The 16,766-nt window shown below is 43.8% G+C and overlaps 1 protein-coding gene across 1 annotated transcript in view; it reads left to right on the top strand.

Moving 5' to 3' along the window:
• The first annotated feature begins 10,177 nt into the window (after positions 1–10,177).
• The window catches only part of PAPSS2 (3'-phosphoadenosine 5'-phosphosulfate synthase 2), an 85,946-nt gene continuing 79,357 nt past the window's right edge, over positions 10,178–16,766 (top strand). The window contains exon 1 of the mRNA XM_081223400.1: positions 10,178–10,369. Coding sequence (XP_081079526.1) covers positions 10,340–10,369 — 30 coding nt within the window. The 5' untranslated portion in view covers positions 10,178–10,339. The remainder of the gene's footprint in view (positions 10,370–16,766) is intronic.

The raw sequence follows: 16,766 nt of genomic DNA, 5'->3' as shown, positions 1-16,766 counted from the left end.
TTGGAGAATGATTATTTAGAAATCAAGATCTGGGCACTAGGTGTACTCATTGCTACTGTAATGCCATTGCTTTTAGACCCTCTCAGTGGACAGAGCTAGGAAATATAAGCATGTATACTAACACATTTACATACACATATCTATATTTCTATATCTACCTATCTGTATATATATTAAAAGCCTGTGAGTTCATGCTAATATCTCTGATTCCAACCCAACACTAGCAGGTTCATCCTAGCTTTCCCGGCTCCTCATTTGTAATTTTTTTCACTGACAGTGAGAAAGCTGGCTCTTATTACCCATAATATATTTATCTATTTGTTCAAACTTAATACACATATAAAATAGTCTCAGAATTGCTAACCCATATCCCTGTGAGAAACAAATTTACAAACTAGAGAACGGTGTTTGCATACAGTTCTTTTTGTCTTTAGCTTTACAGTGGGCAGTCAAAATACTCTTTTCTAATGTAACATAGGTTAGTTCTTTGCCACTGTCTTCAGTGTGGTCATGTTATTCATTTATAACACATTTATGTTCATATTTTACTATTTGTATTTTATTTTGGATTTCCCCCACATACAGTTTTTTTGTTTGTCTGTTTGTTTGTTTTTAGTTCACACTCAGTAAAATTTACTCTTTGCAGTATACAGTTCTATAGGTTTGACAAATGCCCAGTCAGGTATCTGCCTCCACAGTCATGGGACAGAACTATTAGAACAGTTCCATTGCCCCCCAAACCCACCCACTGCCCATTAGAAATCAAACTATTCTCCCAACCTCAACCCCTGATCTGTTTTTTAATCCCTGGAGTTTTGCCTTTTCCAAAATGTCATTTAAGCAGAATCATGAAATATTTGGGGGGGAGTTCTGGCTTTTTCAGGTAGCAAAATATTTTTGAGATCCTCCTATGTATGTTGTTTTATGAATCAGTAGTTTCTTCCTTTTCATTGCTGAGTACTACCCCATCGTACGGATGCACCACTAAAATGTAGTACATCCATTCACCAATTTATTCATTCACCATTTGAAAGGTAGCTAGATGGTTCCCAGTTTGGGGTGATTATGAATAAGGCTGCTATAAACATTCATGTACAAGTTTTGGTGTGAACATAAGTTTTCATTTATTCTGTGTGAAACCTTAGGAATGGGATTGCTGCGTCACGTGGTAAGTGTATGGCGATATACCTTTTTTAAAAATAACAGTTTTGTTGAGATATAATTTACATACCATCAAATGTATTATACAGTTCAATGTTATTAGTACAATCACCACAGAGTTGTGCTACCATCACCAATTTATAATTTTAGGACATTTTCACGCCCTGCAAAGAAACCCCATGCCCATTAGCAGCCACTCCCAGTTCCCTCTTCCCTCAGCATAGGTCTGACTTCAGCCTAGGATTCTTTTGGTGTGCCCTGTACACAACTCTTTAATGGAGCTGACCCACCCTTGTATCACAGCTCAGAGAGCTGGTGAAAGACCATTTGCAGGTAAGAGCCCTGTCCAGGCTGACCTCGCTTGGAAGCGACTTCCCCCTCCCCTGACTCCCCCAGAAGGATCCCTCAACCGGGCTCTGATTTCATTCTTTAAGACCCTTGTTCCCAAAGTGTGGTCTGAATTATGTTTGTAAGGGGAAAAAAGGAATGTTGTTTTCTTACTTTAAGTAAATAACTAAATTTTAAAAAGTAACCAAGTGTAATAATCCATACCATTCCTCCCAAACAAGAATAATAGAAGGGGGTAGGGTGGGAAATTTCCTTTATAATTCCATAGGAATTACTTTACTGCATGTGTGAGATTCAAGAAGCCTAAATAGATGAGATACCATGTGCTAGAGAAGAAACTTGATCGTTGTATCAGTTCTTCCCAAATTAATGCATAATTTATTTATTAACCATTCAATAGAAGCCCTATACAATTTTAGGGAGCAGGGCAGGGAAGCTTAATAAAATAATTTAGTAATTAGTCTGGAAGAACAAATGACCAAAAAGTTCCAAGTTATAATTTATAACTGATCTGCTTCTCATAGTGGCTCCCTGGTGGAGAATCATAAGGATTTATTACTCAACAATTGCAAGGGGACACCCCTGCCAGCTAACATTTTGCATCACGGAGGAAGCACCACACACCAGTAGAAGAAAGGATAGATTTTTCAATAAGTAATGTTAGAAAAAATGATATGGTGGGACAATATTTTCAAAATATTAACTGATTTTTATACCTAATATTCCCCTATGCGAATGGTTCTCTACCATTCGCACAAGACCATTCTGGGCTCAGGATGGAAGGTAGAAAATATAACTGGGCTTTTCTCCCGGTTTTAAAGCCTAAAGCCCTTAAGAAAAAGAAAGAGCTCTGAATAAACAAAGCATCTGGGAGAAAAGCACCGAAGCCTAATTAAAACCCCTCAACCAGAATTAGAACTAAGCAATCTTATGGAAGAATTCCCAGGATGGGATTTAGGAATGTGTGTTTTTATAAATGTAAATTTTGTGCACCAGTGGGCTAGATTAGTGGTTCCCTACCTGGCTGCAAAGTGGAATCACCTCCAGGGTTTAAGATATTCAGAGTGGGCCCCATCCCAGAGATCTGTAGGTTGAGAGGGAGAGAGGGAAGTCCAGGAACCTGAATTTTTTTTTTTTTTTTGACAGCTTCCAATGTGATTTTAATGATTAGTCAGAGCTGAGAATTCCTGGTAAAGTCTATTTCCTTCCTTGTTAATCCTGTAAGACATTTTATTCACTGTAGTGGGATGATTTTCAAGAATATTATCCAAGGTTATCTCCCCAACACACCTTTTTCTTCTCTTTCTACTTACTTTCAAAATTCCGTATAAAAAAATTAAAACCTACGGGTGAGTTGGAAGACCTATATTTAAGGCAATGATCTGCAGAACGTGGTCCCTGGCTTCGCAGCATCAGCATCACCTGGAAATTGGCTGGAAATGCAGTCTACGCTAGACTGCCAGGGTGAGAAACTCTGGGCATGGGGGAGGGGTAGCAGTCTGTAATTTCACACAAGTAATCTTGATGCAGCCTCACTTTTGAGAATTAATGATTCTCTTAAAGTCAAACTTTGAAAACTTCTAATGCCTGGGACCCACCCCCAGATTTTGATTTAATGAGTCAGGTGTGTGGTGTCCTCAGATGGTCATAATATACAGTGAAGTTTGAGAGCCCTTGGGGCTTCAAAAGAACTTCCCCCTGTTCAGATTGGAATTTTCTTTCTAAACTAAAACTGAAGAAAAGAAAAACAAGTGTGTGTAGGGGCTGGATTTGATGAAGAAAAGACAGTGTTTAAGAATAGGGGGATTTCAAGGTTCAAGCCTGAGTTTGTTTCAGCAGTGCATATTAATAATTTGGGCCAGGGCTTCCCTGGTGGCGCAGTGGTTGAGAGTCCGCCTGCCGATGCAGGGGACACGGGTTCGTGCCCTGGTTCAGGAAGATCCCACATGCCGCGGAGCGGCTGGGCCCGTGAGCCATGGCCGCTGAGCCTGCGCGTCCCGAGCCGAGCCTGTGCTCCGCAACGGGAGAGGCCACAACGGTGAGAGGCCCGCGTACCACAAAAAAAATAATAATAATACTAATAATTTGGGCCAATATTTATGATTTTATTATAATGGGACTGTTGCCCCATTTATCTTTAGGAGCCTAAGATTACTCCTATGATTATAGTTGTATTTTTAGTATTTGATGATTAAAAATATTATATGAAGGTCAGGAAATGAATTTGATAACATTGTGCGTTTTATTCTTTACTGCAGCGCTTAAATACATTTGAAAAATAGAAATATATACGTAGAACTATTACGTTTTAAGAAAATGCTTAGCATCCATAAAAACTTTCTTATAATACTTTCAGGAGGCCTGACGCTCATAAGTTGGTGACTGCTAAGGATTTTTATACTTTTATCTAAAAGAGATGGAAAGAGCAAGAGAGATTATATTGATTTTTTTTACTGCTTATCTTCCTATGATGTGACTGCCCAAATTTATAATAAAACCCTTCCAGAAGGTTTGGGACCCACTAATAAATTATGTTCAACATATTATATTCCAGTTCTTTGCAAATTAGCCATCCATTTATGGCATCTATATTCCCTAATAATTATAATATGAATTTATTACATCACCATATTTCTCAGTTATGTTGAGAACACTTACCATGTAACCCCATATAAGTTATTTCTAAATGAAACATTTCTGTCCTTCTACAATTATAGACAAATTTCTCAAATTATAACTCTAATTTCTTGGAGTATGTCATGTTTTGTGATATTTTTTCAATTTTAGGCCAAATATCACAATTTCCATTTCTTCTTTTTTTTCCTTCCCTCTTTCCTTTATTCCTTCTCTTCTTCCTTCCTTAAAAATATTGTCTTAAAATCTACTAAGTTTAGTTGGATTTTTCTAATTTAAATTTAAGTTAAATAATTTGTTAATTAAATAGTTAATAGTTAAATAATTTAAGTTTAGTTGGATATTTTTCTAATAATTTAAAGGCTCTAAGTGACATAGATCAAGTTATTTTCCACCTTGCTAAACATCTTTAAAAAGAACCTGTTGAAGACTGAAAATGCAGCCAATTAATAGACTCAAGTAATTGATTTGCCTGCCATTAAACAAATGCAACTTATCTCCACTGAGGTTTGTTGAATTTTTGAGTGAATTTTCCTAAATACCCTAAATGTTTCTATTTTGCAAAATGTGTGCACATACTAATAAATGTACTTCTTTTTAAACTAATACAAAGAGCAGACAAAAACTATGTACTGGGGCTTCCCTGGTGGCGCAGTGGTTGAGAGTGCGTCTGCCGATGCAGGGGACACGGGTTCGTGCCCCGGTCTGGGAGGATCCCACATGCCGCGGAGCGGCTGGGCCCGTGAGCCATGGCCGCTGAGCCTGCGCGTCCGGAGCCTGTGCTCCGCAACGGGAGAAGCCACAACAGTGAGAGGCCCGCGTACCGCAAAAAAAAAAAAAAAAAAAAAACACAAAAAACTATGTACTGGATTCCACCTGAGAAATGGCAGAGGAGCGTTACTTCTGCCTGGAAGTGTAGGCTTTTCCTCTGGTTGCCTAAGTTCTGTGGGCGGCCTTTTGGTGATTGGGTCAGAGTTGTGCAATCTGGCTGTCAGCAGCTTGTCTCTGCTCTACCTGGGTCTTCAGCGACAGGCTGAGGCACTTGAAGGAGGCACAGGGGATGCCAGGGTAGGAAGTGAATGTTTCATGCAGCTGGGAACATCAGTCCCGGCGCCTGGACCATCAGTAGGGTCACAGATCACTCTCCTACTAGCTTTCTTTTATCCTTGAAATGCAGGTTAAATTATCACCACCCATTGGAATCTCTTCGTAGTCATCACGTTTGTGTGTGTGTGTGTGTGTGTGCGCACGCGCGTGCACTTTCCCTATAACTTCGAATATCCCTTTATTCTGGCACTTAATCACACTCCCTTGGAATTGTTTGTGTACATATCCATCTCCTTCACCTCAGGACGGTGACTTCTCATCTTTGGACACAGCAAATGTCTCTATGACTAATGAGTAAATACAAGGCCAGCCACATGGCTAATGCACCCCGATGAGCATAAAGAGAACATACAAAATCACGTCGCTGCCTGATTGTACATGGCACGTCCTCTATTACAGCCTTCAGCCTTCTCCCACTCTTCCGTTGTATCTCCTAAACTCAGCAATACAGATACTTATAATTTTCTGAACATACCGTGTTATTTCATGCGGCTCTCTGCCTTTACATTTTTGAATTTACACGTACCCTCACTTTGAGGAGGGGAAGGCTGGCAAAACCTTACCCTTCTTTCAAGTCTTAGTTTATGTATCATATTCCCCAAGAAAAAAATCTGACATCTCTCTCCATTCTCCCTCCTTTCAAAGTTGAACTCTGTGCTCCCACAAAATCCTTCCTTTTAACTGGCTGGCCAGTTTAATCCACGCTCTCCATTTCTTCTGGAAAAGAAAATGACTGATGCCCACAGCACACTCAGTGTTCTTTGACAGTAGGACACACTGGAATGCCCACACACTTTAGCACCTCCACTCCCTACGCTGGATGCTTACTGAGATCCATTGTGTTTATTCCCAAACCTATTTATGCCACTTGTACCTATTAGTGTAACTAAGTAATTTAGTTAGATGTGACTTAAGTGAATAGCATATGAGTGGGAAAAAAGAGTTGTGTTTTCCATGAGAATAGATGGATGCTTTGGAAAGACCCTTAATTTTTAACTCTATAAAAGTTCAAACTGGAAATTTTTGCAGATGCCTATGGAAGTGGTTTTTGGAACTCCCACCAGTGTACCCATACCACAAGAGAAGCCTTTAGCCCTACATCAAAGATTAGTGAAGTGCATGTGTTTTAGTCAAAATAAAATGTCTAAGGTATGCATGTATCATTTTTACCTGTCCCAGTAATATATTGTAATGTACTGGGGTGGGGTTGGGAGGAAGAGACTGTCTCCTTCACTAGATTGTTTCTTGAAGGCAGGGACCATGTCTTGCTTGTCTTGGTAGTACCTGTGCCTGAGAATGGGAAGAATATTTGAATCCTAGAGGACTTTCTCTAAGGACTTCTTGACCCAAGGAACTGCTACACTTATTTCTGTACAGGGGGTTTCAACAATTAGGTCCCTTTTATGAATTACAGCCACTAGGGGGCAATGCAACTGCATTCCTTTGGAACGGCCAATCCAGGGAAGATGCCTCCAAGGTAGATCCCCTAAAATGTGATGAGCCTCCCTAAAGTGTATTGGGGAACCTGCGGCATAAACATCTCACCAACACCGTCATTCTTTTTTTTTTTTTTTTTTTTTTTTGCGGTATGCGGGCCTCTCACTGTTGTGGCCTCTCGCGTTGCGGAGCACAGGCTCCGGACGCGCAGGCCCAGCGGCCATGGCTCACGGGCCCAGCCGCTCCGCGGCATGTGGGATCCTCCCGGACGAACCCGTGTCCCCCGCATCCGCAGGCGGACTCTCAACCACTGCGCCACCAGGGAAGACCCGTCATTCTTTGTGTATGTGTTTCCCTGTTTATTTGGGGAAGCTGACTCCATTTTTTCTAAACAATGAAAGGACCAAGTAGTAATCACCACCTCATTAAGTTAGTTATTATAGCTGAACCAATTCCTGGAAGGAAGAAAACAAAAGAAAAACAGGAAGAAAATTTTTAAACCTTCATGCAAATGTTGCGAGTAATATCAAGGATTATAAATTGGTACAGTGCAGGCCACAGTGTCTTACAGTGGAGTCTCAGAGGAAACACTACTGAGAAAGTTATGGAGAGTGTGTCCAGATGACTGAACAGATGTCAACCCTTCCTTCCTTCCCCTAAATGAGTCTCCTCCCAGTTCTGATGTGCTAGATTCACAGACTTCAAAAATTAAGCTGCTGGGCTTCCCTGGTGGCGCAGTGGTCGAGAGTCTGCCTGCCGATGCAGGGGACACGGGTTCGTGCCCTGGTCCGGGAAGATCCCAAATGCTGCGGAGCGGCTGGGCCTGTGAGCCGTGGCCGCTGAGCCTGCACGTCCGGAGCCTGTGCTCCGCCACGGGAGAGGCCACAACAGTGAGAGGCCCGCGTACCGCAAAAAAACAAACAAACAAACAAAAAACACCAAAATTAAGCTGCTAGTTGCTCATATCTTTTCAGAAGGAATGTCCTCTCCTAGGAGTAAGAGGGTAGTGAGAGGATAAAGAATTCCAAACAACACCTTTAAAAGAAAGACCCTGGGAAAATAAAAAAGAAAGATTATTTTACTTTTCAGTGAGTTGCCATGCTGAATTACAACTAAACTGATGATCTCTGAAGTTAAGGGATCTTAAACATTGCAGTTTGAGTCCAAGGGAGCTGAGGCCTCCTATTTCACACGTCTTTGGAAGTAATGAAAGAGTATCTGTTCCAAAGTACTCTGTTTGAGAATTAATTAAATCTAAAACAAGATAAACAGTCCAGTTTGCAATTATCATGGGGGTTTTGAAGTAGTTGAACTAGAGGCTGAGTGATTCACTGCATCTGGGGAGCTGACTGACCTGGGTTTGAGTCTCAGCACCGCCCCTAACTAGTGAGGAGGGTCAGATTACCTCCCCTCTCTCAGCACCAGTTTTGCATTGCCCATCTGTGAAATACAGAGAGAGGGAAACTGGACAAACGATCGCAAAACCTCCCCCAGGTCTAAACAGTCATATATTTCTTTTCCAGGAAGTTGCCCTTATGGATTTGCCCTTAACGTCCTTCTGTTTCAGCTTTTAAAGAGGTAATATGAAAAAAACCAATCATGCAAATTGCTATTTCTCTATCAACACTTAATTTACCTTTTCTCTTAGGGCAGGATCTGGCAGGGTTCAAAATATGGTTGGAACTGATACAAGTGGATGTTTCCAATAAAATTAGAATGGGATGTTACTGTTTAAACCCCCAAAATTCAAAACATGCTAGTTTGTGTGCAGAACAGAAACTCAAACCCAGCATTTGCCCTCTAGCTGCTCATATCTGAAGGGAGTGGTGGCAGCTTACTCCAAATGAGTAAGAAAATAAATATACTGATATTTCAAGACTGGACAAACATGTAGGCTGCCTTTTAAGTTTCTGACTCCTGATTTACTTATTTTTTTCCCACCTTCCCATGGAGAAAGGCAATGAATGAATGAATATTCAGATCTTTAGTGTCTGTCTGGAAAGCTGGCAGTCTTCCAGAAATACAATTAGATATGAAAGGAAAGTTCCAATCCTCACTTCCTTAGGCTATCAGTTCAGCCTTTTCACAGAAGGAAGACCAAAGTTGGAATGGGCAGTGTGGCCCTTGGGCATCTTCATGGTTCTTTTGTCAGTACTATCCTATTGATCTGTTTGTCCCATTGTGCAAGGAATTAAGGTACAGAGGGGTGTGAGGCCTTGTGACTGCCCTCAAGGTGCTGTCACTAACCATAGCTTCTCCTTCCTTCCTTTTGCTTGTCCCAGACATTTGAGTTAAAAGAGTTGCCCTCTGGGCTTCCCTGGTGGTGCAGTGGTTGAGAGTCCTCCTGCCGATGCAGGGGACATGGGTTCGTGCCCCGGTCTGGGAGGATCCCACATGCCGCGGAGCGGCTGGGCCCGTGAGCCATGGCCGCTGAGCCTGCGCGTCCGGAGCCTGTGCTCCGCAATGGGAGAGGCCACAACAGTGAGAGGCCCGCATACTGCAAAAAAAAAAAAAAGAGTTGCCCTCTGATAAAACCTTGGAGCCCTAAGGTGTAGTCCATAAGCCTTGTCAACTTGAGCCTCCTCTTACTTTTTCACCTCAGGGCCCATCCTGGTTGCTGAACACTCGGAAATACTATAGGAATGCTTTGGGGGATGGACTGAAACAAGTGGCTGGGCTACTACTGACCATTTTCCCGGGCTGGCCTTGCTTACTCAACTTTGTGAGTAGGAGCAGTGCCTCAGCTGGCCCATCTGTAACAGGAAGAAAATATTGTGAGCTCCAAAGGAGTGAATGCATGTAAACCCCTTAGTCCCGTGAATGGTGCATAAGGTGCCGGCAGGCGCTGCGCCTCCTGATTTCTTCTTCTTCTTCTTGATCATCATCATCATCATGATCGATGCTGATGCTCGTGTAGAAAGCCTGGACTGTGGAGGCTGACGGCCTGGGTTTGAATCCCCTCACTTGGAAGATAATCTTGAGAAAGTCTGAAAGCCTCAAGTGCTTCATGGGAGAAAGTAGGACTCGATGCCTGGATCAGGGGCCGCAGGAGGCTTAAGGCAAAGGTCAGCAGAGTGCAGAGAGAGGACCAAAAAATGTCAACCGTCGCTGTTATTACTGCAAATGAAGACAAGCTAGGCATCGGTGCCCACTAAGGACCATGCCGACAAGCCTGGCGGTTTCAAGCAGGTCCCAGAGGCAGGAAGCCTTCCTTGGAGAGGCGCGGGGGTGGGAGGTGGGGGAAGCTCAGGCAGCCACTGGGAGTGGGAACGCGGAGAGCGAACTTGACCTCCGACTGCACGCGGGGCGTGTCCGTCCGAGCCCCCGGCTGCAAGGTCCTGCCTCCGACCCGGGCTGGAGAAGCCGCTCCCGGACGTAGGGGGCCGGGCCCGGGACCCCGCCCAGGAGGCGGCCGGGTCCCCTGGGTTGGGCGCTGCTGGCGGAGCCGACGGGGCGGAGAGGAGCACGGCGGGAGGAGGAGGAGGAGGAGGGGGCTGGTCAAGGGAAGTGCGACGTGTCTGTGGAGCCTTTTTATACCTCCTCGGGAGTCCGGCAGTAGCCACTGCCGCCGCCACCGAGCGTCCTAGCGCTTCCGCTCCCAGGAGCTGGGCTCCGAGTTCCAGCGCGCCGGGCACCGCCGCAGCCAGCCAGCATGTCGTCCGGGGTCAAGAAACAGAAGACGGTAGGCTTCGAGTCTCCTGCCTTCCTCCTCCGCTCCAACCCCGGGACGCTCGGAGGCGAGCAGCCCCGGCGCCGAGGCTGGGGCGCGGGGAGGGGGAAGAGGAGGAGGAGGGAAGCAGGAGGGCGAGGCTCGGCCGGGACTCCCGGGGCAGCCCTTGCCGGGCAGTCCCTTCCCGCCCCGCGCCTCTGGGAACCTGCGCCCCGTGGGGTCGTCACGGCTGGGACAGACCTCCGGAGCTGGCAGAGTGGGTCCCAGTTAAGAGAAAGGACCAGAGATGGGAAATGTCCTTTTTTCTCCAAGAGCTTTTCCAGACCCGTCTTTTCTTCTGAATGAGCTCCGCGCGGGTCCAGCGGGTGGTGGGCTGAGGGAACTCGGTCCTGCCAGGTTTGGTCGCGGGGCACACGTCAGTGACAGTCATTGGGGTTTTGTCCACGGAAACTCCTTGGAGTGGACTTTCATGACAGACATTCATAAAGGAAACTACGACCATCTAGACGTAAGGGAGGAAATTGCATTTCTACACTGGCAGGACTCCAGCTTGATTCAGCTCCCTGTTGGAATCGGGTGGCACCTCAGCTTCAGTCATGGGGGGCCCCTCAGCTTGGTGGAGTGAGATGAGAGGACTATTTTCAGGAGGCTCAATTTTATCCAGAATTAATCTGGGCCATCCCCATTGTGGGAAATAGAGGGTTCCTCGAAAAGTTTCTTTCCCACTTAGTGATAGGAGCTCCTATAAATTTTTCATCCTTAAACATGGCAGCAGTGATCACAGACTCTTAGAGTCGGAAACAGCCTTGTAGCCAGCATTTGGGCCACACCAGGGGTGGTCTGCAAGCCTTGTTCAGATCCCAGCCAGCAGTCTGACTGCCTAGCATTCATCTTTTCACTACCACACTACAAGCTTCAGATGATTATGGTGGTTAGGGAATGGGCTGACCTCTCTCAAACAGACTTGCGCTTGGCACATAGTAGGTGATCAATAAATAAATGTTTATTACTATTATTATTTAATACTTATTACTGAAATATCTTTGAGGTGTATTTGTGGCAGGCGGCGGGAGAGGTGAAAAAAACATGAATTGGGGAAGAGGAGTGGAGGGGCCATGCAGGGGCTGGAAGTGTGGACTTCAGCAACAAGGGGAAGGGAATGGGGGCTCTGTGGTTTCAGGGAACCACACTGGACCCGCAGGAAGATCCAGGGGGAAGGCGGCATCAACTTGAGAAGGGAGAATGGTCGGGGTCCAGTTGCCTTTTATAGGAGCGATTTTTAAGTGGAGAGACTCTCAGTATTATATTTGAAAATATTGTTAAGTGCAAATCACTTGTGTTTTATTCCTATTTAATTTTATTAATTTCTGTAAAATTCTCAAGGGTATTTTCTAAATGACAACCTGCTGTGGCACTTAGTAGCCTTTTATATCAGTGAGGTTTTAATTCTTACCTCCTTGCTTGCATCAAGAATTCCTTCCCAATGGGGTTGCTTTGTCAAGCATTAGTAATGAAGGGACGGGTGGTCTTTCCCCTTCATGCCTCCAGTCAGCAAGAGCCTGTGAAGTGAAAGGTTTGAAAACAGGGGTTTTACACACTGATCGTGGCAACTGCACACAGACAGAGAAAGTGAGAAATTTGAGGGCCGGAGGGTTTGGTTTTTGTATTTACACATTTGGAACCTTCTATTTTTTGTTTGGAGGTGTGTTTGTGTGTATGTGTGTGTGTGTGTGTGTGTGTTCTGCATAAGATGAAATTAACACCTGAAACAGCTAGCAGGACTTGTGAACTTTTATTTAGCCAACATGATTATAATCCAGGGCACCAGCACAAGTTCCCCAAAGGGGCAGATAGATACTATTGGGTAAAGCAAGTCAGCTGTAAATGCATATGAAATCTCTCAAGCTTTAATTGTTAACTCAAAATGTGTTTTGAAACTTTGCAAGCCAAAACAAAATCTGTCCACATGTGTGACCTCTGAACTAATCAATTATTTGAGAAGTGAGTCTTGCTGATCTAGGAAGGTTTCCTGAGGCTGAGCTGATCTTTTTAGGGACTTGCAGAAATCATTACATAATGTTCTCTCTTGTTAACAGAGGGTGATCAATTCACACCCCAGGTACTGCAGTGACTCCAAGTATTTGTTGAGCCCCTACTGTGTGCCAGCCAGGATACTGGGGTGAATATATCTTTCCCGGGGTTTTTTTTAGCCACACTGTCTGGATGAATATAGCCATTCAGTTCAGACCCCTGTTGGGGGAGTAGGTAGTTTTGGTTTAAATGTGAGAAGGTAGGATGATTTTCTTACGAGCTTGAGAAAAATAAAAAAGGAAAGTTTCTTTTATAAGGGAAGGTAGCACATTCCTCCTGTGTTAGGCATCCTTACCATGGCAACCAAAGACAGCTACGTGTCACAGCCCTCCCTCCCACCCTTGATTTACTTCCAACCCTGGCCACCTCCCATCCCGTCGACACACACATAGATCCCAGGAGAAGAAAGGAGGCAGACTGCAGCCAGAGGACTGGAAAGAAAGGCAAAGGCCTGGTCCTTTCTTCTTGCATCATGTCCTGGATTAGCATTTTTCAAGGCCCACAGACAATGTTATGTCCTGGAGACAACCAATCTAAAAAAATCATCTGAGATATTAAAATATTTTCCAAAGGGTCAAACAAGCCAGTGTTTGGAAGGGAGTGAAGGGCTACTGAAAAGTTAAAGCTCTCCCTAAATGTAAGTGATTATCCACCTTTTTATTATTTTAAAAACTCTGTACACAGGGCTTCCCTGGTGGCGCAGTGGTTGAGAGTCCGCCTGCCGATGCAGGGGACACGGGTTCGTGCCCCGGTCCGGGAAGATCCCACATGCCGCGGAGCGGCTCGGCCCGTGAGCCATGGCCACTGAGCCTGCGCGTCCGGAGCCTGTGCTCCGCAACGGGAGAGGCCACAACAGTGAGAGGCCCGCGTACTGCCAAAAAAAAACCAAAAAAACAAAACTCTGTACAATATTCCATTATTTTCCTGGAGGTGGCTACTTTTAAAACTATTTGAAGATGCTGTGTAAGGCAAGACATGAATTTCCAGATGAGCAACCATTGGAAGGAAGGAAAAACAAGTACTTCCCAGAGTCCTGGCGCTAAGCTGTGCTGTATTTCATTTCATCCTCACAGCAGCCTTCACCCCAGAAAACCGAGCCTCACCTCTAGGGGAGGAGAAATGCCAGGAGCAGGTCAGGATTTAAATTCAAGTTTGTCCAACTTTGAAGCCCCTGCTTCTGCTCCCTCTATTTCTCTGGCCCATAAATTTCCTCGTCTGTACTGACTTAACCCTTACAATTGTTCTGAGGCGTAAATAACTCCTAAAAACTGTCTTGCTCAGTTCTAGGCCCATATGCAGTTGCTTCTGTTATTATTTTTATTACACCATACTGTCTTGGTTTGCCCAGCAAGGAGAAGAAAGCACAGGTCAGACCATTCCAAAGACTCAGTAAACGACAACCATAAGAATATTTAATAAAAGCAAACAAAGAAGTATAGAGGTGATGATTTGAATTCTAATTGTGAAAAGGTGAATAGAAGACAAAGGTGGATAATTAGTGTGGACGTACCAGAGTAACCCAAATAATCAGCAAGATTTTGCCAACAACCTTGGCCAAGAAAGGCAATCTATATATAAGTAAATTTTAGACTAATTTCTCTTCACCCTTCCTGTGCCTTCAACTGTTTCCAGATCTATCTTAAAATTAATGTTGTCTGATTCATGCTGTTATTCCATGATCATCTCTTTGGACTTTTACCGTTAAAAATAAATATCATTAACTCTGAGTTTTTTATCTCTGAGATAGTTATCTTTATCTTTCAGCACTTTGTCTTCCTGTTAATGTATGTGGCTCTCTGGTTTGCTTAGGGGATAATTAGGCTGAACCTTTAGGGAATGAGAGTCTGAGAAAGGACTCAGTGATGTCAATTTCAGTCCTAAGCGATTACTGTTTATTTCAAGACCTGTCACTAAATAGTAATGGGCACTCATCTTTGTGTTTGGAAGTCTTTGGAAAACACAGAAACTAAAAGTAAATAAACATAAATATAATGGCATTTCAACTAACCTTTCATCCCTTAGGTGATTTGCTCATCCCACAGGTGAAATGGCACCTGTCCAGAGCAACTTTGCATAGAGCCTGGCACTGAGTAGGTGCTCCATAAATATTTTTTGCATAAAAGACTGCAGAATTCATTAGTGAATGAATTTGTTTTTAGCATCTCTGTTTTGCTTAGATTTCCCCCACTCCCCTCTTACCTGTCTGCTCTTGTATGCTTGCTTATTTTTGCCTGGATATTCATCATCACCACTGAAAAATTACCTGTAGGGATTCTTTGAGGCTTAGGATGAATGGCCTTCCCCCCACCCCGCCAATCCCCTGGAGGATTTGCTTTTGTTTCTGCCAGGTGCCTGGTGGCACTACTAGTCTGGCACCACTTTGACCTAAACTTACCACTTCAAGTTTTTTAGACCACCCAGGTGATGTGAATTTGAGCTGCAGTTTTGCACACAGGGACCAGCTGGTGAGTACAAGTCCTCATGGACTACCCCCCTGTGCCTTCTTATGTACACTTCCCAGGTCAAGGCCATTGTCCCTGCAGTCTTTCAGAGTGGGAAGTGGGTTAATTCTGGTTCACTCTTATTTTTAGGGGGTGACTCTTGTGAAACTCAGCCTAGTGTAGACAAAGGCCTTTGTATTCTCCCCACTTGGGTACATTCTAGTCTTCGATTTCTGTTTCATCTCCCCCGTGAGGCTGTCAAAATCCATGCACATCTGCCCCTTATCAGGGCAAAAGTGCCTCCCTGCTTGCTTACCTCTTAGGTTCTTGCTTTCCCGCAGATTTTGGCCTGGTAGTTCCTTACTATCTTCTCGGGTATTTGATGTTTCTAATTAGATTATTGTATATTATAGCCTGTACTTTAAATCTGTTTTTATGAAGGATTGGGCTGTATAACCTAGACCATCATTGCTGGAAACAAAAAAATCTCTGTCTTTTCTTGATTCCTGTGTATCCTTAACATTTTCATATCATACCTTTCCCTTATTATACCTATAACATTCTTATAAAAGGAGTACTTTAAGAACAAGTAAACTTAAGTCAGATTGCTAGTCAGAAATATTTAATTTAATTCCTTTTTCCCTACAAAGTGCTAAGGTCTGGGCTGGGGGCGGAGGAGGTGAGCAGTGCTCACCTTGTCTTGTGGCCTCTGCCTTACGGGCATCCGTTGAGATGTGCATTGTCCTGTCTCATCCTTAGTGTTGGTCCAGTTCAAGTGCATTCCTGTCTGAAAGCTCCTTCAGTTTCAGCACCTCTCCCTGCTTCTCCCATGCTCTCGTGGGTACTTTGAGGTCATTGTGCTGCCCCAGCACAACTCTGGGGGAAATTCGGTTAGGCTGTCTAAGATCTTTGACATTGCCGCCCTACTCCCAGAAGGGTGGGAACTGTGCTTCTGCTCTGGTGTGACCATGCTGGGACTTTGAGGGGCTCGAGGGGCTGCTGACGTCTGTCCCTGCTTCCTCTCCCTTGGGATCTCTTGAGGCTCAGCAGCACACCCAGTGCCCCTGCTTTCAGAGTCCCCGAAGCTATTTGGTTCCTCTTACCGCAAGCCCAACACCAGGCCCAGAACACCACTCCCCTTCTCAGACTCACACTGGCATCTAAGCTCCCTTTGTTTCTAATCAATATTAAATAGAACTTTTTCAGAAAGGTTAATTAACATTAACATTGGATTCGTGACAAATGTGGTCTTATGGATCCTCTTTCCTGCCTTTTGATCACCAAAGAATTTTTTTTTCAGTTTAGAATAAGTTGGCACACGAGATGGAAATATTTTTTTCTCTCTGCAAAAGAGCCATTGTATTAAAACTTAAAATCTAACTTGCCTCTGATAACACATGGTGTGTAAGGTGACTTTCATCAGTTGGCTGGTGTGACTTCCTTTAAAATCTAATCAGCAACTCTTCTGTATTTCACATTTACTCCTGAAGTTGATTTTGCTATTACTGGTATTGTGAAAACATGTGTGCAGCATAAACATGGCAAGCTCAATCTAATATCTGTCTAGCACCAAATACTAAATTTTGACAGAAAAAGTGACCTGTTATCAAGCTTTTCTAAAACAGTTACATAAATATATCAAATGCTACATCATTAAAAGTGATCATTTCTATGCTAGGTTAATATTTGCTTTAAATATCTAGTTATGTTTTGTTATAAAAATATGGATTTTTATCCACCAAGCATCTATGTCCAGGCTAATATTACAATTACTTATTTTTTCTTTTTAATGCATGCTGAGTGTGGGCTTGAAAAATTATTTGCAGACTTTGCTTGGAGACTTAAACCACCTACAGTGTAGTCTGAGATTTTACCCC

The sequence above is a fragment of the Mesoplodon bidens genome (assembly GCF_964165515.1).
Source record: "Mesoplodon bidens genome assembly, chromosome: 1".
Lineage (NCBI taxonomy): Eukaryota > Metazoa > Chordata > Mammalia > Artiodactyla > Ziphiidae > Mesoplodon > Mesoplodon bidens.
The sequence above is the reverse complement of the archived record's forward strand: the minus strand, read 5'-3'. Positions and strand labels throughout refer to the sequence as shown.